Source organism: Erithacus rubecula (genome assembly GCF_903797595.1).
Source record: "Erithacus rubecula genome assembly, chromosome: 4".
Classification (NCBI taxonomy): domain Eukaryota; kingdom Metazoa; phylum Chordata; class Aves; order Passeriformes; family Muscicapidae; genus Erithacus; species Erithacus rubecula.
Genome location: NC_136686.1, coordinates 20,224,908 through 20,252,864, shown reverse-complemented (window position 1 = coordinate 20,252,864; position 27,957 = coordinate 20,224,908). Strand labels below are relative to the sequence as shown.

Genomic DNA, 27,957 nt, shown 5'->3' with positions numbered 1-27,957 from the left:
GCGACGGAGAGCCCGCCTGCAGTTACAAGTGGAGAGCACAAAAGGTTCGATGTTGCCAAGGGGAAACAAATTAATAACACTGGAATGAGAAGGTATCGATAAGTGTAAGGGAAAGAGGGAGTTAAGCTTGAGGGGAAAACATAAATTTGAGCAGGCATCTGGTTAAGCATTAGTAATAAAAGACTGAAATTAAGAGGCGGTGAAAAAGAGAAACCAACAAGATTTCATAGCTTGCTGAAGACAACACCAAAATTCTTTCTAATGCAGTTTTTTTTTGTTTTTTCCCCATAAGTACTTAGATTAAAAATACATGTTTTTTTCAATGGGATTCTCTGTTTTGCGTTTTTTTTTCTGAAAGCTGTCATTGAATTTGCATGGATTTGGAAGTCAAAGGAGTTGCTGCATCCCCTCGAAGGAAGACTGAGTTGTCATTGAGGGAGAAGAAATGTCAGGTAGTCAATGGAAGGCTTGTGATTGTTTTTCTTCCTTACTCTGGCATTTTAAAATTATTTTAATCATATTCAGAAGATTCTTAGTTTGAGGTTGAAGTCCATTCTATAGAGAAATAATTTTTGTCGGGAAGAGATAGTTTACTACAACAGCTTCTCAAATGAAGGTGAGAAATTCCAATATAAGCAGCTATCCTAGAATAACTGCTATTCTGAGTACTTAATTAGAGTGAGGGGAATTTAAGAATGAACTAGTACTTGCAGTTAAGAGCAACAGAGACTTGAACATGTACTGTGTGCTGTCTCAGGCTGTTGGTGAAACTGGCGACTGGTGTGTCTGTGTTTTTGTTTTGCAAGACAGCAATAAAGTGAAGCAGCCCCCAAAATATAATTTGAAGAGGCATGATTTCAGGTCAACATGAGCAATGAATCTCAGAGCTGTGTGTTCTGTAAGAAGGGAAACTACATTTTCCTAGTAGTCTTTGCTTTGAGATAGGGTAGGTGTGCAACCCTCACATGTTCACTCTAGTAGAACCTTTAGGGCTAGCTTTTGATAATCACTACTAATATGATCTTGGATTCTGAGGCCCAGTATTTTCCTTACTGCTAAAGCAATATCAATATTGTTAGTAACAGTTGATTTTTCTCACAGATACTGTGTACTTAATGTCCATGAACTGAAGTTAATTGCTAATCCTCCCTCAGCCCTCAAGCACCCACTTTACTTCCTTATTTGATGCTTGACCCCATTAGGAATTCTTGCAGTTCCACTGCCAAGTTCTTTTCAGTTTGGTTTGGAATGAAAAAAGACCTTTTGTAAATGATAACACATCAATGTTATAATGTTACTGTTAATGTTTTAACCATGTTTTTGAAAATTAAATACCTGTGGGACAACAAGAACATTTGGGGCGTTTAGTGTAGGTTGTAAAAGAAAAGAAATGTCCTCTAATCTCTCATCCCTTTTTTTCTTTATTGTGCAACTGCGTTTCCAAATTTTGACTCTCTAGTTCATATGATTTTTGGTAGCCTGTAAAAATAAATCTTAAATTAAAATTATGCTGAAAACATGTGCTTCGCCCCAGTGTTCATGATATTTTTTTGTCTGCTTTCTTCCTGATTTGCCGACTCCTAGAAAAGGAATTATATCAAGGCTTTAACATCGACAATCAGCCGAGTTCTTTACCTCACCACAGCTGCAATGGTACAGAAAAAAGATAAATGTGCGATGTAGTGGCTTGTTTTTGATGCCTTGACGGTCTTTTGTAGGTGACCACACGGTGGCGATGCTCGTTTTGTGCAGAGAGCTCTCAGACCTGCCCCGGTTGGCGACCCGGGCTCGTTCTGGGGGCACTGGAGGGTAGAGCTGCTGAGCTGCTGTTTCGGGAGCACCTGCGAGGCTGTGTGCAAAGAAAGGAGTTACAGTTTTGTGCTTGCTCTCAGATCGTGAAGGATGTTCGGGCACTGCTGGAAATAGGATTCTGCTCAGTTTAGGCTGTGATGCTGAGATTTGTGACCTGTGAAGTGTAAAACCAAAAATGTCAGCCTTGGTTCTGAACGTTCTCGAACCATTTTTTTGTTTCAGACTGGGAGGCCAGTTAGGTGAAGCATTACTTTGTGCTTGCCCCAAGCAGCCTTCCCTACAGATCTGCTGCTAGCTGTTTTCAAAAGCCATATATATATGGGGATAGGTGATGCTTTGGCTGAGTCTTTTTTCTTGCTATGTTCTTGCTCAGTTGAGTTTGGAGATCTGTGTGGTATGCAACCTTGCAAAATAATCAAAGTGAACCACCTAATCATCATCACGACTGCTGTAATAAAGCTGAGATGAAACAGTTACACCAAATATCTGGGGTTCTCTGGGGTCTGAGCTAGCTGCTTGTGAACCAGCAGTCTTGTGGTTTTGGTTTAGGGGTTGGTTTCCAAACAAGGACAGTGTGACCTAAAGCCTTGTGAGCAGTGACGGTACAAAGCCTCAGGAACATGGATTATTTTTAATGTATTATTAATAGCTGATGTGGATGCTGTCTAGATTCTTAATGGCTGGAAATCTTTCTGTCATGATGAATATTCAGTCTTTTAGTCTCATGATGTGTAAGAATTAACTTTCAATGAGAAGTTTTTGATTTTTTTTCCCCTTGTTAGTAGTGTCTTAGTCAAGTATGTTGGACAGATACTTTGATCCTCTAATTTTAGATATTTCAGGGAAAATTGAAAAGGACAACTATGTATTTTAATCTGGATCCTCTAGGTATGTAATAATGTGTCATTCTTTTAGGGCTGGAGACTGAATAGACAAGGCTACACACAGTCCTCGCCCACCAGAGTATGTCTATTTCTGATCAGCTTTATTTAATTGTATGTATTAATAACACAATGCATTTGAATTTGTAGTGACATGCAACTTAGTGTTCCATGAAATTTATCATCATAGGTTTGTTTTCTGTGATGTATATTTGGAGTAGAATATTTTATGCATTATTTACTTTGGAATTGATTTACGTTTGGCTGAGTGGAGGTGAAATTACAGAATGGGTAAAGATGGAAGAGACTACATTGGGTCTAACCCACTGGTCCACCTGGTCCAACCTTCCTGCTCAAGCAGGGTCATCCCAGAGCTCATTGCTTAGGATTACATGCAGATGGTTCTTGAGTGTTTCTAGTGAGGGAGGCTTCACAACTTCTCTGGGCAACCTGTTCCAGTGCTCAGCCACCTGTGATGAAGAAGTTTGTTTTGTGTGGAACTTGCTGTGCATCAGTTTCTGCCCATTGCCTCTTGTCCTGTTGCTGGGCACCACCAAGAAAAACCTGGCTCCATCCTCTTCAGAGGGTGTCGCTCAGTGCTTATATATTTATACATTGTTATTCTTGATTTTTTTTAATGTCTACAAAAGGAGAAAAATGGTATTTTAGCTACTGACCGCTTTTACAAGTATTACAGTAAAAAAACAGAGAAACTGTTGTGAACGGTTTTTACAGCAATGAGAAATTTTGTTTGTGCTTTTAAAATTTAAAACCTTATAGGGACTTTGGCACATAAGGAATATCTACTCTTTCAAGGACTATGATTGATATTTTAGCCAGTTTTGTTTACTGAAATGCCTTAAAGACAATGTATGGAACTATTTTATGAGTATGTGTGACTATGACCTTTGATTCTTCCAACCAAAGTAAAAAAAAATCCAATTTCTGTTTACTGTCATTATCTAATAAAAAAAGACTGTAAAATAAAGAAGTGTCTTATTCCAAGAAGTTATAATAGAGTTTCTTGGAAATATTGGTGGTAAAATATAAAAAATACGTATTCATGGTCCTCTGCAATATACCTGGAGTAAAGGCAGAAAGCACAAAGATGCTATTATTAATTGGAGATGTTTTCATTTTTTAAAGCAGAACAAAATACTGCGGTATGGTTGTCTTCTACAGTGTTAATCTCTTATGGAAAATTCAGAAGATTTGCATCCCAAGTAGCAATTGCTTCCCTATTGCCTCTGATTACAGAGGAATGTTGCCACGGATGTGCTGTGGAAGACAAGAGTGAAGTGCCTCTGATTTGTGATCTTGTTGCAGTAGCTCCTGTTGGGAGTGAAGAGAAGCCAGTGTGGAAGGAATGAAGGGACCTTTTCAGCTGCCAGGGTACTCTGCTACTTGGGAAGAGAAGCTCAGTGGCCACTTGCTGAGCTGGAGCAAGAGGGGCTAATAGAGATTTGCTGAGTAGGCCATATCTAGTTTCAGGGAAATTTTTGTGAAGGACCCAATAATAACTAATAGGCAGTGTTTTTATTGTAATGAAGAAATAAAGGAATGCATTGCTGTTAAAATTGTTTTGACTCTCTGCAGGGTGCCATGCCTTGATCTAGGGAGGCTGGGAGTTTCTGATGAAGAGGTAATTGTAAATTATTTTTTTTCCCCAAAAGTTTTTCAAATTCATACTGTTCAGGAATTTATAAAAGTATTACTGTAAATATAAAACAATTATGATTGCTTGTCCTTTTTTTCCCTGTGATTTTAGGATGGGGACTCTTACATACCATGCACTGGAAGTTCTTCTCATAGGTGCCAACTAGATTCATCTTCAGAGTGGAGAATGTCATTACAAACTCCATATGCACAGCATCAACATGTCAGTCTGTCACTACAAATATCTTTATAATGTACCCCATCAGCAGTAATTTAGAAAAACATGCATAAATATTTTTTCTGTAAGTTCTTTTTTCTTTTGGTTAAGCTCATCTCTCCAAGTGTTGTTGGTCCAAAATATTTTTAGCAAAGTCCTTTTACTGGTATTCTTTAGAATATTTAGAAAGAAGGATTTTATTACATAGCTTAGCTCTCTGTTGATTGTTGCACTTAGCCTTTTATTGTACTTGTCTTTTAGGAGATATATTAATAGTAATAATAACAAAGATTAGTAGTAGAAAGTACATGATTAAAACAAAATCCATGTTTACAAACACTAAATATTATTTCTATGGAACAGTAGTTGCTTCTGGTGAAAAGAAAACTTTTGGAGATACTTGCAGGCATTTCATGTTTTTTTTCTTAAAGCTGTTGTCTTTAAAACAGAACTGGGACATAAACTTTGGAATTATGTCTAATTTGTTGGCACTCATTTTATTGTTAAAATTTCCTCATCATGTTAGCTCATTTTGCCCTGGATGACTAAGAAACTTAATCACCACTAGTATTAGGTACTTAAGGAAAATCAGTAGCCCAGATGCTAATATTTTGGTTTACAGTACAGTGCAGCACTGTTTAGGATCAATATTCACTATAACAGTTTTAAGAGTTAATTACTCAGTTATTACACTTCCTTGAATGCAGGAAAAGAACTCTTTTGGACTGTTATATCTGAATTAAGTATGAATAAAATAAATGTGATAATTTTTTATTTGATCATGATACATCTTATTTCCTGTTTTCCTTAAACAGGTGTCCAGAAATTTTGTCAGAATGAAATGGAGGTAAAGAGGTTGGAAAAATACAGACTGTCAAAAAGTCTTATCAGTTCAGTACTATGGTATATGGTCTGAAAATGTAATATGTTTTAATTTATTTCATGTGACAGGAACTAGCTTATTGGAGAAGCTATAAAAATGCACTAAAACAAAAATATAAAAAATTACTAAAAGTCCATATTTCAAAAATATTTAACTTGTGTCAACCTAAGAAATATCCAAATGAGATTAAAAAAAAAAAAACCCAACCCAGGATTTTAACTTAAAATCTTTCTCCCTTTCTTTTCTTCTTTCATTTATATCTTGTTGCTTTCTTTCTGCCTTCATTATGTTTTATATAATGAGTGCTCAATGTATTGGAATGTATCTTCTGTTTACTTACCCTTTCTCTCTCTCTCTTTCTCCCTCTTCCTCTCTCCCTTTTTTGCCTGACTTGCTCCCCATCCTCCCCATTTTTTTTTAAATTTTTTTAAAAATTTTTGTGGAGAAGATTTTCAAGCTGTTTTAAAATATTTTAATCTCTTCCTCTGAACTGCCTTTATTTCTGCATTTCTTGCTGCTGGGGCTCTGACCAACAGCCAGACAGATTCCAGCTTCTTCAGTAACTGTGTAAGTAAGTCTTCCTAAAATAGGTCACTTTTGGAATAAAAATTTAAATATAGTCTTGTAATTCAGGAATTAACCAGGGAAGAGATCTGAGTCTTCTTTTGAAGGAGAAAGTTGGCTCTTCAAAACATAGATCTTTTTGGTTTTTGAGAAATGGGACTGTAACACTGTTGTTACAAGATGAGTTGTAAGTGCTGAGTAGAGATGCAAGAGAAGGCCACCTTACTTTTAGCACTGACTGAATATAACTTAAGTACTGAAGGTGTTAATTACTCAGGGAGACAGAAGAGAATGGAATCTTGGACTTCTGTCATTGCTTCCCTGTCTACTGATCCCAGCTTCTGTTGTGCAGAGCCCTGAAATGAGTGTAAGGTTAGAAAGGTACTTAGCTGTTCTAAGGAACAGTGTCCCAGTTCTCATCTGCCATACACGAACATTAGGACTTCTGACCAAAAAACATCCCATCTATTTTCAGCCATTCAAAAATCAAATGTCAGAATTTCCATTTTAGTAAAGGCAGAACCACTAAATCTGACTTCTTTCTTTAGAAATGATGTAAAACCATTTGAACGTGTATTTTTTAGATTTAAAAATTATAGAATTTGAAGAATTCAATGAAAAGTAAGCCTGAATATGAGGCCCTGTTTGGATTTTTTTGTTAATTTGAAGCATCATGGCAAGAAGTTACAGAGATTATACTGGATAAGAACAAAAAAAAAAAAGTTGTTCTCATTCAATAGACCACCCAGAGGCTTTTATATTGATTACTCATTGTTTTAACATTCTGTTTTGTAGCAGAAGACAAGACCAAAAAATCTGCCATCCCCCACAGACAGATCCAAACTGAAGGATGGTCAGTATGAAGAAGGTACAAAGGAGGAATATAAGCAGCATCCTCAGAGAATTGCAGAGAAGAAAAAGGACCACCTCCAGTGTTAAGACACTTCAATAAAGGTAGCTGGCAAAGTAGAAATTGCATTTTTATATAGCAAATTTACATTACTGTTTAATTACACTGTTTGGAAAAGTTTGCACGTGTGTACTTAATTCCATGTTTTTATTGTAAAGAGATAAAAACATGCAATTTAAGCATCTAATATTGAGGAGGAAGTAAACTATAGGAAGGTTGTTTCAGTTGTTGCAGAGCAAGAAACTGAAGTGCTCTGAGAATTTATGTATGGTTGTGTTCTCTGGTAAGGAAAGTAATTTTGGCCTTCCCAGTGCACCTCTAGCCTGAGCCTGAAGATTGGCATGATTGATAGGGAATAATTTACAGCCTATAAGAAGAGGAGAGACAGCAGGAAGATCTTGGTAAAGTGTTATTTCCAAAACCAGAAATTCATTCCACCTTTTTTATTTTTTAAATCCAGAAGTATTTTAATTACTACTCTGTAAATTGGGACTGTGTAAAAAAGGAGAAAATAAAGATTTAATCTGTTCCTTGGAGAACTATTAACATTGCAAATGCAAAGGAATATGGGGTTAAAATAATGAAAGATACCTGTACTTTTTGCTTTGATGTTGTATAAAATTCAGCACAGTTTTAGACTGCAAGCTGTACTAATTCTGCCAGGTTTCTTTTGTGTTTTGAAATTAAGGTGCAAAGAAGGGAAGATCAGTGGAGAGAAACTGGAAAACAAAGGGTTGAAAAAAACCAATTTTCATCTTGTTTGGAAGAGATAGCAGAGGAGAGTGGCTGCATAAGGAAAGGTGCATCATTGTAGATGTAAGGAAATAGGAAACCTAAGTAAGCAACAGCTGTGAGGACTGGCTGAATGCTAGATTCTGCTGAGGGGAGATGACCATTTAAGAATCTTAATGGAAAGTTAAGTGTGCAAATGTTGATGGAACATATTGTGCTCATTGCTTTTCAGAGAAAAGGTTTGTGATGAATAACAGTGAGTTTATTGATTTTACTTTCTTAACATTCAAAAGAAATATTGTTTCACATAATGTAGATAGCTTTAAAAGAGTTTTCTCTTCATAGTCGTGCTTCTAGTGATTAGATAAAGGAGGACCTGAAACACTTATTAATGAAAATTCTGTGAATAAGAGGTGAATGAAAAAAAAAGTTGAGCTATTTTGTAGTTTAGTTTTATGTTTGGTGGCAGATAAGGTTTTCTGTTCTGGAGATTTGTTATAGTTTGGTGTTTTGCTTTGTTTTGTTGTTTTTTTTTTCTTTTCTTATGATTCCACTCTAATTTACTGGTCTGACACTCATAGCATCTGTTTTTCAAGGAGTAACTCCTTTAGATGCACTACTGCAAGATCATCAAAAGGGTATTTACAGGAGCAGCCAAATTAATCTGAAAATGAATAAAAAGTTGGCAAATGTATACTTGGAGAGAAAAAAGCAGGACTGGCTTTTTTTTTTTCTGGTGATTGTGGGTTCCAGAAAGATATTTGCTAGGCACTAGAAGTATGTGTGTTAATTCTTCTCACAGATTTTAATATAATTTCTATCAGAACTATTTTTTGTGTTATGTATTATCACTACCTGATTAGATGAATAAATCAAAAGATTTCAATACACTTGTTTTGCTTGATTAGTGGAGCAACTTACCTTTTCTGGAAAGAAGCTGCTCATGGAGGAGATTACTAACGAAACCTACTCCTTTGATTTCTTTCCTATGCTTCCTCTTTTCTGAGTTCTTTTTTTCCATATTGTCCATGTAGGAAATATTTCTGTAATACTGGAACTGGTTTACAAGTCTGTTAGAAGCAGCAGCATGCTTTGGCTTTTCCCTGTCTAGGCTGTATTTAACTTCTTCACTGTCACAAAGCAGTATCTCTACAGTGAGCTTTGAGCTTTATACCCAACAGCAAATCCTCTGCTTCCACTTGACTGTTCCTAAGCAGAACAGAAAAAGGATGAGTTCTTGTCTTCTCCTCTGAGATACTAGAGTCTGCTTTCTCTGACTTGATGCTGTTTTTTCACAAACTTGTAGGAACACAGTATTTTTGAGATTTTTTAATTTATTTTTTTTTCAGTATGAATGAAGACTCATAAGTATTCACAAGATACAAGTCTTGCTCTCTTGTCTTTCCTTGTAAATTCAGTTTCTGTAAAAAGCTAGGCTTAAAAAAATTCTCTTTTAATTAGCATGAAGTAGAAGAAGTAGACACTTTGAAAAGTAAGGAAGAAAGAAAGTAGTAGTTTTAAATAAATTGTTGAGGAAAATGTGTGGATTTTTTCGTTTGTTTTTATTAGAATTCAGTAAATATGAGTTATGAAAATAATGTATTTTTGTAGGGTACACAGCTTGAAGATGGACATGATGATTTTGTAACTCTGGATAAGAAAGCTCTCCTGCAACAATGCTATACAAAAAAGCCTTACAATATGCAGCTCAACATAAGGAAATCAGAAGCTGTAAGTATTTGGACTGGTGTTATTCTGCTAACCACCTAGATGTGGAGAATGGCATCCTAGATGTTCAACAGAAGTTATGCCTTTGGGGATTTGGGTCTGGTAGGTAATTGCACCCATTGAAATTGTGTGAGTTTAAACTCAGCTGAACTGAGCAATCCAGTGAGCATTTTTTAAATCTTTTCTGCAGTGCTTGTATTTTATGCAGTAATCTGTAAAAATGAGAATACAAATTATGAGTAATATATAGAGATACATTCATACAACTAAGAATAACTGAGGTAGTTGAGTGAACTTAAATGTTACATTCAGTGTCAGAAGTTGGACTTCAAGGACCACTGTGGGTCTCTTCCAGCTCAGGATATTCTGTGATTCTATAATTTCCTCTGATCTGTAGCTTTTAGCTGAGCCCTATTCAATGGTCCATGGATTCCATAATTCCATCAGCTAGTATTAGACTGAGTCAGCAACAACTTTGGCTGTGTCTTTAAATTCTAGGGATGGAGCTTCTACAGTGTCTCTAGGCAACATCTTTATGTGATAACACTATTCTCTGTGTGAAGGAGTTCTTCCTGTTGTCCACACCAATCCTGCCAAGGCTCAGTGTAACCTTTACCTCCTGTTACACTGCTGGTTTCTGTCAAAAAAAAGTTTGGTTCTCTTTTCTTTGTCACTCCTTTTCAGAATGCCTCATAGCTGCTGGTTCTGCAAACTGAACAAATGCAAGCTCCATTAGCCTCTCCTTTTGACTGCTTTAGCTCTGATCTTTTGTCAGATCCTTTCTGAGGGAAGGAGGGAGCCCTAAAGTCTGGAAACCAGCATGGACACACTAGGGGAAGAGAGGGGAATAAAAACTTTCCTTGCATGGATGTACCCAATACACTTCTTTAATTTCTTACAGAGACACGAATTTTACTCTTTTTGGGACTGAACAATAGGAGTGTTGTCTATCTGAGGTCAGGCCTTGAATTTAGGATCATTTACAGTGATAAAGAACCTTGATTTGATATTTGCATGATTCAGTATTTGCATATGCAGAGGGATGGCTTTTATAACTTTTTGAAGGTGTTGCTGAAAAGGAATAGGCATTATAACTTTCTCATGGAATATTAAGCCATGAGAAATTTTATGATTTTTTAAAGTAAATAGTAATTTTAATTAATTTTATTTGCTTATCACTGTGCACTGAATTTTGCATCATTGTAAGCATTTATTTGATTTCTAGTCTTGTTGAAGTGAATGCAGATGTTTCTCTACTGACTTCACTATTAATTTTTATGATAAGAAATCTTTTGAGAAAGTACTTAAGCTTTTATTTTTAGAATAAATTAAAAAATCTATACTATTGGCTAAAGATAATGGAAAAAAGTCTTGAAGTATCCCTAGAGTAACTACTTAATGCTAAAACAAGTACAGTGAAAGCCCTGAGAAAGGAGCAGCACAGAACCACAAAACAAGAAGATATTCTGTAGCTACCATGTTTTCAAATAAAAACAGCAGGTGTCTGAGCAAGGTGTTACTGGGACCTTCAGAGGACCCTTGGTAATTCATTAGCACTCATGGTCATTTCATTTTAAGGTACTTTAAAATATTGCTTGAGAATACACAATGTTAACATATCCTTTTACTGTAATCATTACCAAAAAGTCAAATGTTAAAGTAGAAATTCTCTTGATTTTTCTGTAATTTGGGATGAAAGTTCTGCAGAGCTCCATCTTAGGCCCTGTGCTCTTCAACATCTTCATAAACAGCTTGGGAGCAGGACTGGAAGGGATACTGAGCAAATTCACAGATGATACAAAAGCTGTAAGGAGCTGCTGACTCCCTTGATGGCAGGAGGGCCCTGCAGAGAGACTCCACAGGGGTGTGGGCAATCACCAACCACAAGAAGTTCAGGGAGGGAAAGTGCTGGATTCTGCCCTGGGACAGGACAGCCCTGGATGTAAGCACAGACTGGGGAGTGAGAGGCTGGAGAGCAGTGCCTGGAAAGGGCCCTGGGGTCCTGGTCCATGGCAAGGTGAACAGAGCCAGCAGTGCCCTGGAGCCAGGAGAGACAGCCCTGTCCTGGGGGCATCAGGGACAGCATCACAGCCAGGCAAGGGAGGGGATTGTCCCCTCTGCTCTGAGATGGGGCAGCCTCACCTCCGTGCAGGGGGCAGGTTTGGGTGCCACAATATAAAAAAGACATGAAGCAATTAGCGAGTGTTCAAAGGAGGGCAACAAGTATAGTAAAGGGTCAGAGGGAAAGCTGTGTCAGAAGCAGATGTTGTTGCTTGGTCTGTTCAGCTTGAAGGAGACTGATGGGAGACCTCAGTGTGGTCTTCAACATCCTCATGAGGGGAAGACAAGTGGCAGGTACCAATCTCTCCACTCTTGTGACAAGCGACAGGACCCAAGGGAATGGCCTGAAGTTGTCTCAGGAGAGGTTTAGACTGGATATCAGAAAAGGTTCTACACTCAGAGGGTGGTTGGGCACCAGAACAGGTTCCTCAGGGCAGTGCACAGCACCAGACCTGACAGTTCAGGTGTTTGGAGAATACTCCTGGGCACATGGTGTGACTCAGGGATGGCCCTGTGTGGTGCCAGGAGTTGGACTTGATGTTCTCCATAGGTCCCTTCCAGTTCAGTTTGTTCTGTGATTTTGTGATTCACAGTCCATTGCCAACAGATGCCATATATAACCTCTGAAGAAGGTTGGTTTTCTCTCAATGTTCATATTTAGGGAACAACTGTTGCTATTTTTTTACCAGTGAGACCTGCTTCGAGTTCAATGTTTGCCTCTGGCCTCTGCATTTTTGTAATTTCATAGTAGAGGTTTTGTCTAAGAGCAGAATGGAAGTTGTTTCATGAAAGGTTTCATTCAGTGACCTAATAATATTCAATTGAAATTTAAGGTGTAAGGTTTTCTTTTTTTTTTTTTTTTTGAAAGTCAGATGCTAACTGGTTTGGATCTATAATCCATGGAAAATGTTATAACAAATATTGCTCTATAATATCACTGTGTCCTCCTTTTAACATATCTGTTAAAAGTTCTTTTTAACATATCTGTTTGCAACAGTTAATGGGTAAAGAATAAATAACTCAAAATAAAGCACCCTGTAGCTCTGATAGGTGCAAAAATGAAGCATGAAAGCAAGCTAAAAAGCCCCTTATCTTTTATAATTCCAAAATCTTCTAAGGCTTAAAATCGGTTTGGAATAACCAACGGCTGGTTTGTGGTTTCTTTATTTTTTTGGGTTTTGTCGATTTTATTTTTTTTTTTTTTTTTTTTTTTTTTTTTTTTTACAAATGCCAGTTAGTATTTATTTGAAGATTGCAAATTCTACCCATAACATTTCTGTGGAATTAGGAATTATCTCATATATGTACCTGGGAACTTTTCAGTTCTTCATCTACACAAAGGCTAGATCTCTCTAGAATTTGCTTTGCATACATGACCAATTAGAGAAATATCTTAATTCTTTAGTTTCAGAATATTGAAAAATATGTAAGGTTGCATATACCCCTCAATAGCAATAATCTCTACTTTCTCATATGTAAAATTAATATTTTGGAATAAAAAGCAAATTTAAATGCAGTAAAAAAAATCAGAAATGTGGAAGATAAAGAGAGGTGCTGAGGCCTGATTATTGCTGGTGGACTCCATACTATCCTGGGCCATCCTCTTGTGCTTTGGTTTCTCTCTTTGAACAGGTTATGATCAACACCTGCACACTTTACAGTGAATGGCACAGGGTTATGGTTCAGTGTAACTCCGATAAAAATAATAAGAAGATCATGTTAAATCCTCTTTTCCCTTTTGGATGATATTTCCTGAAAGGTTTTCAGATTGACCTGTCTCAGCAGAAAATTGTTGTGGCATGCAGGAAAGAAAAATCTTACAACTGAGACTAAGTCTTAAAAGAATTTTTTAAACTAAATATTGCTGGAGGTAAAGTTTTATTCTCTTAGCTTGAATCTGTGTCACCCATAAAACCTGGAATAATCTGAGTCTCCTCAGGCTCTATTGTACTTACAGAATGTATTGGAAACAATGCAGAAATAAGGATTTTGTCTGTCAAATATTAGAATTCAAAGAGTTCTAGTCAAAGAATTCTCATATTTATTACTAACATGCATAGACAAATTGCGTCTAGCAGAGAATATTATATGTCTATTTTTCATGCAAATAGAACTCTATTAAAATGTAAAAAAGTATTAATTGTGGCATGAGTAAGTTTGTGACCTCTGAATGCTGTCTTAAAGGGTAACTTATTATTTGAAGTGCCTGCTGTTATTTTATTCGTTTGTATTATTTGAAGTGCCTGCTGTTATTTTATTCGTTTGTTCTCAGCCAGTTTTTCATTTCAGCAGGATGTTGCTGCAGAAAGGAGACAACAGGCTGTTGTAGAACAAGTTATGGTGGATCAATTATGTAGGTAAATGAATTTATAATATAAAATTTCAGTTTTCCCTTACAGAAGAATTTAAATCTGTTAATGTTTGACTTTTCTTGCTTAAGAGGTGTTTTGGTCATCTTGTTCCAAGTCTCATGAAGTCCTATGTAGTAGTATTATTTGCAAAAATTCTCTAAATGAAAGGTCTTTTCACTTAAAATGAAACTTAAAATATCAGTTTAAAGTGCCAGATGTATGTTATTTTTTTGTGGAAATAATTTTTAGTTTTATGCTTGAACCTATTTTAAGGTATTTAGAAGAGTCTCTTGCATGTCATGAAAATATATGGATGTTATAAATTACAAATCCTCAATATTTATTGTTCTTTCTGAAAATCTTAGCTTTATTAACATTTACTAATCCTTTGTTAATACTGGCACAGCACCTTTCAGGCATAAAGAAGTTTTATACCAATGCTGGGCAAGTAGGGAAAAAAAGGCACAATTATAAACTGAGTTGATCCACATTGTACAATAAGATCTCCTGCCTTCATTGCTATTCCTTTAGCTTCAAGATAGCATTGCTTCTGTGCAGAAAGATCCCTCTATTTTAAGCATGCTTTAATAATTCAGGGCTTTATGCAAGCTGTCTGGTTATGACAATATAAGAAGATGCAAGCTAGTTTAATATAGTTCCATGTTACTTTACACATACTAAAAATTATCTGTGGGTATGTCTAGATTATTTTGCATTCTGTGCATAGTTTATAATCTCTGTAGTCATCTGCACTGGTGTTCCAGCCCATCAAATCCTACGATTTTGAGGTTGAAATGTTGTTGCTCTTCACTGTTTTAGTTTTTCTTTGTTTCTGTTAAAATGACAGTATAAATGACCTATATTGTTTAAAAGTCTATTAACACTTTTACACTATTTAAAAGCTGACATGACAAGAAGGTTGCCTGAGGGAAACAAGACTGTCATGAAACACAATGTTAAATTCCAATTTTAATCCTCATTTAGCAGGATTAAAATTATGGAATTATACAGGGTAGAAACCCCCAGTTTTCAGATAAGTGTTTGGACTGTGTAATATCCCTTTAAAGATTATTACAGAGGTGATCTTAAAAATACACTGGTTATGTTGAAATGTTTCAGTACTACTGATGTTGCATTAAAGGTATAGCTTTCTGCATCTTGGGCCATGGATGCCCATTCTGTGTTTAACCTCATTTTGCTGCTTTGCCTTATTTTTTCCATGTATTCCTTCTCCTATTCTGAACCCTTCAGTTGATAATGCCAAACCAATATTCAGTAGTGCTGCAGCTGCATCAGGATGAAGTTTTAATTTAAAAAATCTCTCTGTTTATGTTCCAAATATAACTCTGCCAGTATTTCTAAACAAATTGGTATCAGATATCAGGATGTTAATCGGAAAAGATTAGTTCAAAATTGTTGCATGAAAAAAAGCTATTAAAGGAAATACAAAGGTGTTTTGAATAATTTTTTGTAGAGCAAATCTTGCAGTTAAATCAGTGTAACTGATGTGTACAAAGATATATCTGTATAGATCACAGAGCCAGTTTAGAATAGCCATGTAAAATTTTTTTTCCTTTCTGATAACCATTTCAATAGCATAACAAGCATCATTTATTTTTAAAGGGTCTCTTTTGTTTACTTGTTGAACTGATACAGAGAATATCAAAATGTTCAAAACCCAGTTCATCTCTTTTTTTTCCTACTTGTTGGGACTTTGAGATCCTCTCAGCTGTGTAGTTAGCATGATGAGGGAGGAAGTGCCAATATTTTTGTTGCATGACAGGTTGGATGGGGCTCTGAACAGCCTGGTCTAGTGAAAGGTGTCCTGCCCACAGCATGGGGGTTGGAACTGGGTGATCTTTAAGGTCTCTTCCAGCCTAGGCTAGTCTATGATTCTGAGGTGATGTCACTGGCCAGTGCTAGAAACTGATATCACTGGTATTGGAAAGAGCCATGGTTAAAGAATATTACTGATGGAATATTTACAGAAATAGTAGAAATGATGAAAAATCGCACAAGCCATAATACGAAGATTTATTTTATATAAAGATACATAAAATATATTTTAAGTAATACATATCTGCATGTAACATTACCACATAGCAGTGCACTGCCAGAATATTATTGCCTATGTTTGATTTTGAGAAATAGACTTAATAATTTGTAAAAACAAACAAAAAATTAGGCCCACAAATTTATGCAAGCTTAAGGATAATTCCAAGATTGTATTACTGTATTATTCTTGGATGTTTTCTTTCCTGCATAAAAATATGTGAGACCTGAAATTCAGCCATCCTAATAGTCAGAGGGCTTCTCCCTGCTCTTTGTGGTCAGAGCTGTTATAAGTGATCCAGAGCAGTCCACACGTTCTGATGCTTGCAAGGAAGCTCAAGGACTTCTGGGAGCTGGGATAGCACCAATGTGTTTTAGGAAAAGGACACTCCACGAAACAATGTAAGTTTATAAAAATAAATTTCCTGCTGTGTATATATATGTTTTTAGCTCTGTGAATTCTATTTGCCTTTCCAGATGTTCTGTATTTGGCTTGAATCCACCAGCTTCATGTGAGCTGTTTTGAAGCTTTCTTCAGCTTATTATCACCTAGTGAGATAATAGGGGCCTTTTTATGTGAATTCTATGTGTATTATGATTGATTCATAGAATTTATAAAACCTGGGAGAACATTGTTTAGCTTATATTGATATTATTCATCTCAAGTATTTGCCAGCCTTTTCCAAGTGGTTGCAATCCTGTCAATATCCTTTTGAAGATTCCAATCCTTAGGTGCATAAATTGCATAAATATGCATCTCTAAATGCTAATGTAGATCTTCACAATATAATCAAACTTTTCATTCATGTTGTGATTTCTGCTGCAATAATTAACCCTATTGGCATTTAAATGACATTCCTGAATTGTCAGCATTGAACGAGTCGCTCCAAGGATTTAACAAACCTGAGGAAACACCTTGATCCATAACATTAAATAAATCTGCAGGTTGTTTTGTTCTGTTAATTTTTCTCAACATTCAGGCAAGCATTTCTGCTTTGTGCATTTTAACATCCTGCTCTAAAGTCTTTCTCATCAAAGGTCATCTTTGTATTCTTAAGAAAACAAAAAAGAAAACAAAACCAGTCTCAAATTCTTAAATCCATTGCATAGACAAATCTCCATTTTTGGAACTAGTAATTGGGCCAATATAAAATATTTAGGTGGGTAAAAACTCCCCAACGTGGGCATTTTTGCAAGAGAACACATTGGTTCATGGAAGTATGGTGAGTGGTAAAGGTTAATTCTTTATATAAGTGTATGTAAACAAAATTTCTCATTCATATCTATGTTCTCTGTGAATGTACTGTCATATTATATAATATCAGAACACTTTACAGCTCTGAGTTGCTTTCTAATTCAACTACAAAGGATCATCTCCTCAGCCAGTTGCCAAGGATACCGTATTTCATGGGTTTTTGCTGTTTGGAAACGGTTGAGATTTATGTAACATTTTATCTGTGAGCATATAGGTATCATTAACATGCTGCATTATTTCCACAGAATAAGGACCAAATCAGGACTAACTGAGAACATGCTCTCCAACAAGCTATGCTTTGATAGTAGGATTATATCGAGGTAATCACAAATTTTGTGAAGCTTTCAATGCTCTCAATTTGTGAATGAGGATTACTCTCTTGAACTGATTAATTGCAGTAAATGTCTCTGCTCCCTGTGTTGAAGAAAAAAAGTGCATGTGGGTGTCCACGTGTAGTACCAATTTTGACATGGATAGTGACTTTACAATCCCATTGTACAAGGCTAAGATCTGTAAGCAACGTTATGTTGCCATCATACCCATAGCTCTATTCAGGACAGTTGCCACAGGGGCTGTGTAAAATAGTGCTTTTAGCTCTTGTATCTCAGTTGATTAAAATTATATTAGCCTTATCTTAGATGTGGGAACTACTATGAGTAGTAATGGCTTTGCAACTTATTCATAGTTCCATATGTTTTAAATTAAAGAAGTCTTTGAAACTGCTCTGATTTGAGTAGTGGTAGCATAAACATATTTTTCAGTTTTGAAAGTGATGCTTTTATGCAGCTGTGAGCTGTATACTTGTTAGAAACAGCTGAATATTCAGCAACATACTTTCAAATACCTCAATGAATGCAGTAGTCCTGGTGTATGTAATCCTTTAGTTAAGCAGTGAAAATTATATTGAGATACTAAAACATGAAGACCAACCATGTCCTGAGCTGCACCAAAAGAAGCATGGCCAGCAGGGTGACAGAGGGGATTCTGCCACTTTGACTCTATCCTGTCAGACCCCACCTGCAATGCTGTGTCTAGCTCTGGGGTCCCCAGCATGAGAAGGACCTGTTGAATAGCCACAATAAGGTCACAAAGATAATCAAGGGGGTGGAACACCTCACTTATGAAGCTAGGTTGAGAGAATTGCATTGCCCAATCAGGAGAAGGAAAGGCTCCAGGGAGACCCTCTTGCAGCCTTCCAGTGCCTACAGGAAGGCTGCAGGAAAGTTGGAGAGGGACTTTTTTAAAGGGTGTATAGTAATAGGACAAGGGAGAATGGCTTCAAACTAAAAGCAGGCGGGTTTAGATGAGATATGAGGAAGAAATTCTTTACTGTGAGGGTGGTGAGGCACTGGAACAGGTTGCACAGAAAGCTGTGGCTGCCCCTTGCCTGCAAGTGTTCAAGGCCAGACTGGATGGAGCTCTGAGCAGCCTGGTCTTCCAGTGAGATGTGACTTGGCCCATGCCAGGGGTTTTGGAACTAGATGATCTTTAAGGTCCCTTCCAAATCAAGCCATTCTGATTCCAAAATAAATGTTGCTTATGTTTGGGTTGAATTTGATTTATGTAGATAAAAACATAAAAGTGCTTTTCAATTTTCCTTCTAGAAATGGTCACGATGCTTGTAGGGAGTTGATTGGATTTTTTTTTGCATGCGACAAATCCCTTACTGTGTATGAATTTCGACAGTTTGGAAAAAACAGGTAGGATTAATTACTTTTAAGAAGGGTTTTAGAAAACATATTTCACTGTACCTAAAAATCTTAAATAAATGTAATTGTTTTAATGCCAGTTTTTAGTTATTTTACAGGACAAATGCCTTGCCTTTCATTCAGAAGGGAGTTTACCAACATCAACGTGGACAAAGAAAGGGAAAAGTTTATGATCTTAGTGACTTCTACATTATATGTATTCTTCTGCTGAATGTAAAACTATTTTTTGGAGGTAATATTTGGATATTTGAATTGTAAACTGTGATCTAGCCTTCTGGGAAGACCCAAAGTCTTCCCCTTAAGTGACATTTTTTAATTAAAGAATTTCAGAAGTCTGGTCTGTATTGTTGCCCCACGTTTTAGAAGTTCTCAATTAAGGTTTCAGATTAAGCTGTAGTTTGTAGTTTCCCCCCTAGAGGGCACAACACTGCTGACAGTGTGGACCTTTTTTGGACGAAATTATCCACTCGGGAAGCAAAGTCCTGAAAAGGACGTAGACCAAAGTACTTGTTAAAAGTCAGTAATCTTTGCAAGCTCTGCTGGCATCTTTAACTCGAAGAAATGATTAAATATTTTTTAAACATGAAGAACTTGCAGGTTAATTGTTTTTAACCTACAGTTTGAAATGTAAGTGACCAGATGCTTAGAACAAGTGTATGAAACAATGTTAAGCTTTGTCTAGCAGCTAACCTGATGACTGATTAAAAATCATATTGCACCTTCTGAACTACTGTACTTCTGTACTGGGAAAGTGCTCGTGGTTTATAAATATTTGAGCATATTTTCAAGTACAGACTGTTTTCACCAAATTCTTTACCTGCTCCTGCAAATCTGAAGTTTAGAGGAAAAACTGTGTTTGTGAGAAATGTAGAAAATAAAAGAAGTCAACATTAGTTTTTAGTGTGCTTTTGTCTAATCATATGCCTATCCTAACTGCTTACACAACTGTGATATGGAAGATAAAACTACTTGTTGGGATTTTCAGATTTTATCGTCGTGTATTTTTGCAGCCTGCAGATGGAAATGTGTTCTGAATAAAGATGCATCATAAAGTCATCCAGAAAATGTACTGCATTGAGTTCAGTAGCTCTTTGGAATGATGCTGTGTCTCTGAATCTCCATATCTGCACTCATGCTTTCTGGGCTGACGCTAAGATACACTGATCTCTCACAAAATGCAAGTGTTTGAGACCCTTGCACAGTAACAGTGCCTCTGTCTCCTCCTTCCAAATCCATGAGTTTTGGAGATGTTATAAACCAAGCCTGCCCAGATATTACATTTAGAGCTACTGCATTCTTTTATTCTTCTTTGTTTTTAGTTTGCTGCTTTTCTTTCTTACCTCTTCCCCTGTATTTATGAAATACATGACCTATTTTGAAGTCATTGTGTGCTTTACCAACAGGGAGCCAATCTGACTTTCCGAAGTGTTGATCATAACCTCCCAGAAAGTGTTAAGCAGAACCCTATCTAAAGTGTTAAGCAGAACCCTATCTTCACCCTTCGTGTCACAAGTATTGATGAAGCAGCTATGGATTATCTGCTTTTTAAATTACCTTTCCTAACTTAAGCAAAAAAAAGAAAATTGTTTTTTTTGAGGTCCTAATACCTTATACTGCTAAAACCAGAATCCATATTTAGGCTGTTCTTAGGAGAAATTAATTGTAGATGTTAGAGGATTTTGTGTAATTCAGTAACTTATTAGAACGGTAAGAAGTAATTTTAAAGGAAGAATTGTAATGGGAAGCTGTTCTATGAGGTCACATGTTTTTATATACAAATCATACCTCCTGTGTTTCAGTTTGTGCCTGTTGCCTCTTGTCAACAGGCACCACTGAGCAGAGCCTGCTCAGTTTTCTTTACTCCTTTCTGTCAGGTATTCATACATACTTGAGGGTAAGATCCCTCAAGGCTTCTATTCTTCAGGGCAAACAGTTTCAGCTCTCCCAGCCTCTCCTCCTGTATCTTATACTTTGGTCCCTTCCTGATTAGGAAGAGAATAATTTTAATCTCAATTAAACATGCTCAGTATCTAAAGACTACTTTGTTAGCAGAACTCGACTATTATTTTCTTTTTGCAAGTGTTTAGACACATGAAGCTTGTTCTCAGATACAGTAATATTCACTTTAAATCCCTTTAGACTGAAAGCTTTGCAAAGGAGCCATAGTAAGTTAACAGTGCGTAGAACAGTAAATTCAAATTTAATTGGTTCTAGAACTGTATAGTTGTATGATGCTTAGTGCTAATTGTTCCCTCTTGGTAAGGTTTTAGGGAAATAAAACACAAGATAATTTAATTTCAGATAGTTTGTGTAAGACATTTTACATCTCAGAAGCCTATTGTTCAAGTAAACAGCTTTTTCTTTCATTTGTTGCTAATCTTATATCTGTGAAATTTGAACCAGTGTTATCTCTGAATAGAAGAACCAGAAAGAAGACCTACTCAACGGGTTGTAATTTTTGATTTTGTGCTACCTGTGGTGGAATAGATTATTTCTTTTTAGGTCTGTCTTTTTCTTCTGTATGAAGAATGTTACTGAGCTCTCTATTCTCTGGTAAAAAACTCTTGAATTGAGTCCTCTTACCTTCATTACTCTTCTGACAGAAAATCCTGTTCAGCTACAGTCCAAAAAGTCTACTGCAGGTTCCCAGAAGCAGCTGTGCCCTTCTGTCACAAATCATGAATCTTTTGGTTTACATGTGTTCTAAGGGACTACATTGTCCTCTGTAGGTGGTTGTTGACTTTCCAGTTTAGGTGATCTGATATAGGTGAGCTTTTGGGGACTTCATAATGGGAGGTATCCAAAGTGGAGATGAAAAGTCCTACTAGATAGCAGAGAGATAAATCTTTGGCCTCAGAAAGCAGGAGGTGTATGTCATGGCAAAACACTGGTGAGCATGCAGCTCAGAGTTGACAATAATGCTTTTCCATTTTTTTCTAATATGCATATTAAAATAATTGTAGGACTTTTTTGGTTTGGTTTTGTTTTTTCTTGCAGTAGGTTCTTCTACAACATTTTTTTATCATCCTTTATAGTAATATCTGATGAAGGCTTGTGGGAAGCCTTTCTCAGAAGGGAACTTAGCAGAAAAAAACCCACAAAATGTAACCATAATTTCTAGATATGCTTTTGGTCTACACATTTTCTATTTGTGTTCTATAAAGATTTGAAAAGTATTTAACGATATTTTTCTTGTTGTAGTTAGATGTGGTTGCTTTAACAAAATCTTCTAGTGGTATGAGATTGAGATTGAACTAAACTTCTGAAGATTTTATGAATGGGAGGAATCATTCATGGTTAATGAAGTAGTAGAGGAGATGCCAGTTAATATTGTTAGAAAAGAATTTCTGCATATCTGCAGATGGTCAGCAAGGACTTTTGTGAGTGACCTCTCAAACTCAAGCAATTGGATATTGTTTTCACAAGGCTAGTATATGAATTAAAGTTGAGTATGTTGGGATTTTCTTTTTTTTACTACATGTGTTTTAAATATAGTCATATTGCATGTAATTTCACCAATCAACATTAATTTTTACTTTTTTAGAGCTTCTTCTGTGGAACTCAAGGAAGAGTGTTCCAGGCAAGTGGTTGATAATAGTGAAGTTTTCAAGAAGATTCAAGGTTTGTATCTACCAGAATCCATTTAATTTTAATTTCTGTGTCTCTATCTTTACAGATTGTGCGATAAACAATAGGGATGTTATGAAGATTTTATTTGTGTAAATGAAATTAAACAAAAGTTAGATATTTATCAGAATATTATTAAAATCTGATATCTTATGAATCAGTCATAAGAAAGTATTCTCCTATCTCTCCAAATAAACACTTTGGGTAAAGACTGTGTAGAATGTATAGAGTAATTAGGAATGTAATCAATAAAATGTTAATCTCTCTGTCAACATAATCTCTGAAAAAATTCTGATATTTAATGCTGATGCTATGTTACATTGACATTAAATTTGCTATTGGTCAAATATACAAATGCCATCTCATTTCTTCCATTAATTTTGTGCTAGATATTTCTTTTGGCCATTGTTTCTATACATTGATAAGTTGCATTTTGATATTCTCTATTATTATGCTTTTTAAAAATCATGAGTGTAATTGTGTAGTGTGCTCTGAAATATGTAAATAAATTCTGCCACGTCCCTATCTACAGTCTTTAGGACAAAGGCATAGCTTTTTGATGAAGATTATGGAAAGATGTTTGTACATCTGTGTACAAACAAAGCGTGTATTATTTTTGTAACCTTGTCAATAGAAATGGTTGATCTGAGTAGCTCACAGCTTATATAATCTTCCCAGTTTACTGTCATTAACTAAACCTGCTTTAAGTAGGCACTCTTTGGTCACTAGAATCTGCTTGGACATTGACCAAAAAAAAGTTAGAATAATAATTAAGGTTATTTTTTAATCTCCTAGTTATTCCATTTTCTCCCTTATATAATAGGCACAAGATGACTTTTCAGTTATTTGACTATATCTAAGGTTTGCTGGTCTGGTCTGGAAGAATGTTGTGTGTGTGTGCTTCAAGGCACCTTTTAACAAATGTCTGAATTTCAGAATCACTGGAAAAAACTTCCTTCTTTCACCTTGCCCCTATTTGTCTTTAAAATTGTAGATACAAGGAATCTGAAGGTAATAGCAGATGACTTCTGTTAACAGAGTATGCTGAGAAACTCAGACATCTCTAAGTGAATACCTGATGACTTTCATAAGTCTTACCGTAGAAATTGCATATAATTTGGGAATGATTTTGCAAAATTAGTCATGTTTGTTCTAATTTCCACATATACTTAACACGTTTGTAGAATAAAGAAGCAACTCAGTCTCTCATGATGGAATTTTTGTGTTGTTCTGAAGTAGTGGTTCCAAAATTATTTGGTATGTTAAATCATGGCATGTAATCAGTTCCCACGGAAGTAGGCAGTCTGAAACATAGAGAGGGCAAGAGCCATTTTTTCTTTCCTTATGTAGTCTCTGAAAAAAGTTTGTTAGATATTGCTTGTTAGATATACTTTACATGATTTTCACTCCAATGTTAGATAACTGATGGTTTCCTTTTGGACTGGCATTCCTTCACCAAAGACAAGGGAGCCTGAATGCATGGGTATGTCTTTCTAACCAGCACCAGCATATGTAGACATTGTGTTATTTACTTCTGTGTTGTCTCCATAGCAAGTGGACACCTTCAAGTAAATGTTGTGTCCTTTATTTCTCTAAATCCTCAGGCATATTCAGAGAAACACTAAGTAAAAGAGGAGTTCATGTTATAACAGGCTTAGGAAAATATTTCTGACAAGTAGACAAGAGCAGAAATGGCTTTCTCTCTCAGGCAGCCTTGAAAGAAGCTCTAAAAGTATTCCATCTGGAAATGGCTCAAGGGGTGAGTCTAGCTGGGTATTCTCTTCCTTAATTTATGGAATTGCTTCTTTTCTTTGCTTAAATCTATAGTTTAATACCTGGGTTGTTCATGGTTTCTTTTGGTGGTTTTTTTCCCCTTATGGTATGTTGCCATTTCTGCATTCAGTTCTATGTGAAGTTCTTAAAAATAAAATAAAAAAACATATTTAGAAAAATGCAATCTTTTTACATCAAAATGCAACCAATTTTTTTTCTTTAGGCTTTTAAAAAAATGCTTTAGTTTATGTTCTTTACTTAGGTTTTTCTTTGTTTTATATATTATATTTTTAAAGTAACTCACATCTATCAGAACTGCAAATAATGTGAATTACGGTCATCAGTGACTGCTGACGACATGTTATTTTTACAAAGCTTTGTGTGAGTTTCAATCTAGAAGTTTGGGGGAGGGGGTTGTTAGAATACTGTAATTTCCCATTATAGAAATTGTTCTATTTCAGGATATAATGAAGGACTTAGGCAAAGTATTTTTAAATTACAGGACTTTGAATCTTTATGGTTTATTCTTGATGATACCAAGAGTGATAAGGTCGACTATGGATAATTTACTCGTGCCATATTTGGAGAAATGAATGAATATAGGAAAGCATTTGTAAGAAAAGTAAGTTTTACTTCAGATGTCTTAAGTGTCAATATTTTGCAGTCTAACTTTGGAGTGAGTTAGTCATATTCTAGTTGTTGGGTTTTGTTGCTATTTTCATAAAAAATAACAATTGACTTGAAGTTTCAGATCAGTTTCTCAACAGAAAGGTAAATTAGTGGACTGCATGCTGTTCCATTGTTAAATTAATTAGTTTTAAATTATAGGATTAATTCCTTTATTATCCTGAGTTTTCATTAATACATTCTAGTCTTATAGTTCAGTCCCATGTATAAAGTGTCTGGCACCCTGAGATGATCTCTTCCTGAAGTCTGTTTCCTTATTTTAGCGAATGACAAATTTTGACAAATCTACATGTATAGTAGACTTTCTTCCCACAGTGCCTGAAATAGAAGGCAGTAATACTTGTCTCCTTTGAGACCTACAGTAAGAATCATTATATTTGTGAGACATGTTATATGTGAAATTCCACTTGTTATTTGTCAATAATCTGATGTGGAGCTGTTTCCAGTATCAGACACTGATCATAGACCAGCCCAAGGTGCAGCAATTGGGCATCAAGATCAAGAAAAATGACACATACTTTCATGCCTTCAATCATGGAGGGTCTGACTCTCCTAGCCTTATGTACCAAGTATGTGTATTTGAGTAAACTGAGATGGAAATGAAGCTGCTGTTAGCAGTGCTGGAGAGGCTGTGTGGAGGCTTCTGTCAGAATGATGCAGAATCTGGATAATTGGAGGAGGCAGAAGGGAAACAGCTAAACTTCTGATTCTGAGGATGAGCTAGAAATTAGGGAGAGAAGACAATTTTTTTTTGGTGTTGACCAGGGGACACATATTTGATGTGAAAGCTGCTATGTTAAAATAATCATGAAACTGCATAATCTAGAATGATTTTCTGATATCTGGTGCCTTATGTAAAATAGGTAAATTGACATAATCAATTGCACAAAATCTAAAAATATGTGTTAAGTAGTTAAGTGTATTTGATCTTTTAATGTTTCCACTTTTTTTTTTCTCTGAGATGATTATATGAAACTCTTTTCCCCCTTATAGGCTTATATGAAATTAGATTTCAACAAAACTGGGAGTGTGCCTATGGTAGATGTCAGAAAATGTTACTGTGCAAAGAAACATCCTCTAGTATTGGCAGGTAATTCACATGAACAACCAACCAAACAAAAATCTCTAACTACAGAAGTCATCTTGTTAGCAGAGACAGCAGTTCCAGAAACTGGCTGGAAATAAAACTGTTTTCATATTTACTTAGACTTGAACTGTTAAAGGGGAACTTTTTTCATCTGAGGACTTAAAATGAGTCTCTCCAGAACATGACTATAAGCAGTAATGGAGTTCATATACACAATTTTAATACTTGCTCTTTATCAAGCTGCTAATACTGCCTGTATGCAGAGTAGTTCTTTTCCCTACCTCTGTAAGCAGTTATTTCTCAGCTTTTATGTGTAAGTTATCAGTGGCAAATATGGTATTAATAATTTTCACTTACTAGGATACTCTCATTTTCACATTACTGTTTTCCATCAAAATATGCCAAGATTCCAACTGACATGAAATGTGCTCAGCACTTGAATAATTTACTCAGAAGGAACCTAAATTTATTTCTGGGACAGGTTTGTCATCCTGTACAGAGGAAATACTGGTTTCTTCATTATTTTTTCAGGATTCTCAAAAATGTTTAAAGTCTGCCATTGAAAAAATAGGAGTTTAAATATTTGTATGTCAGTTTTAAAAAACAATACCTCCATATACCAAACTAGTCACTGTGAAAGTCTCCATGGTGTCATGACCCTTTCTTTTTTACCTGTAGAAGAGAGTATTTTTTTTATATTGCCAGTGATTTTAATGGTAACACATGAAGTCACATGGGGGTATAGAGATAAAATATGTGATTTTTTTTCAAGTTCTGTAATGCCATATTTTCTGTACTTTTTTTTTCTCAATGCTATGAAATTTTCTTGAGTTATTATCTTCATAAATTTGCTGGGATACAGATGTAAATTACAATACACTTTTCAAATGCCAATTTCCATCTCAAAGTTTTCCCAGAACTTTGAAGCTTTATTACAGTAAACTTATGCTTTCTTACAAGATAATTTAAGAATTTTAGTTTATGAATGCATTATGCAGCTTTTACAGTCATTTGAATAAAGAAAAATTCCTCAACTCATAGTTCATTGCAATTGGCTGACCCCATGTTTTCTGTTGATACTTAATTCTATCATTCAAGGTAATTTCTACAGGTGGTAATAAGTTAGCCAATTATTTAATTCTGAAATCAGAATATTGAATTTGTTCATGCCAAAAAAATATTGGCAAGCTAAAATTTGAAAATTTCTTGCCTGAAGTATACTAAATGCTACATATTCACACTTTAAAATGTATTTAATAGAAAAATATACTTTCACAGGTGAAACTGCATAGGAAGAAATTAAATTGTCATTTCTAGAAGCATTAGGAGAGTCCTGCAGCAACCCCAGTGAAGTATCCTATTCTGAGTTTGAAGATTACTATGAAGGACTAAGTTTTGGAATTGTGGGTGATGATGATTTTGTTAATATCTTAAGGAATTCATGGGGAATTTAGAATGGAAGATGAAAAAACAGAAGGGACTCCTTCTAAATAAGAGAGGATTTAGTTTGGATGTGCATTACTTTGTAATTAGTGTCTTAAACTGATTTCAGGGACAGAAAACTTTAGATGCATTCAGAATAATACATGGCAAATTTCATGGGGTTTCTGTAGAATTATGTTAGCCACTCTTTTAATAAAAATGCTGTTCATGTCTTTTCACTGGAAATGATTAAAGCCGTTTCCCATGCCAAAAGCTATATTTTTTTAATATTAAAATAAAGTGTCCTATTTTAAAATAAGAGGGGATTAGAATACAAAAAATGCCTGAAGGGGTATGTGCAAGAGAAAATTTGGCTTTATGATGTATTGTAAAAATCTTCAGATTTGACTGCATGAACATGACTGGTGGCTTTTCTTCAGAAATTTTCTTTTCACATTCTTTGTTTTGCTTATTTTTTTCTTATGCTGGTACTTAGCTTAAGAGAGCAGGTCATCCTTTTCCAATTTTGAGGATGTTTGCTGTACTGAAA

The 27,957-nt window shown here is 35.6% G+C and overlaps 1 protein-coding gene across 1 annotated transcript; it reads left to right on the top strand.

Annotated features, from left to right (window-relative positions):
* Positions 1 to 22: 22 nt before the first annotated feature.
* CAPS2 (calcyphosine 2) lies at positions 23 to 27,957 on the top strand. Its single transcript, XM_079303080.1, is given in 23 exon segments — positions 23 to 452; positions 1,719 to 1,851; positions 2,745 to 2,775; positions 4,290 to 4,335; positions 4,462 to 4,572; positions 6,809 to 6,949; positions 6,953 to 6,967; positions 9,267 to 9,386; positions 13,734 to 13,801; positions 16,130 to 16,249; positions 17,348 to 17,422; positions 18,707 to 18,802; positions 18,910 to 19,003; positions 20,215 to 20,280; positions 20,284 to 20,354; positions 22,356 to 22,432; positions 24,043 to 24,107; positions 24,111 to 24,197; positions 24,714 to 24,773; positions 24,777 to 24,833; positions 25,892 to 25,988; positions 27,264 to 27,274; positions 27,278 to 27,957. Coding segments are annotated over 23 exon segments (1,881 nt in total). The 5' UTR covers positions 23 to 374; the 3' UTR covers positions 27,440 to 27,957.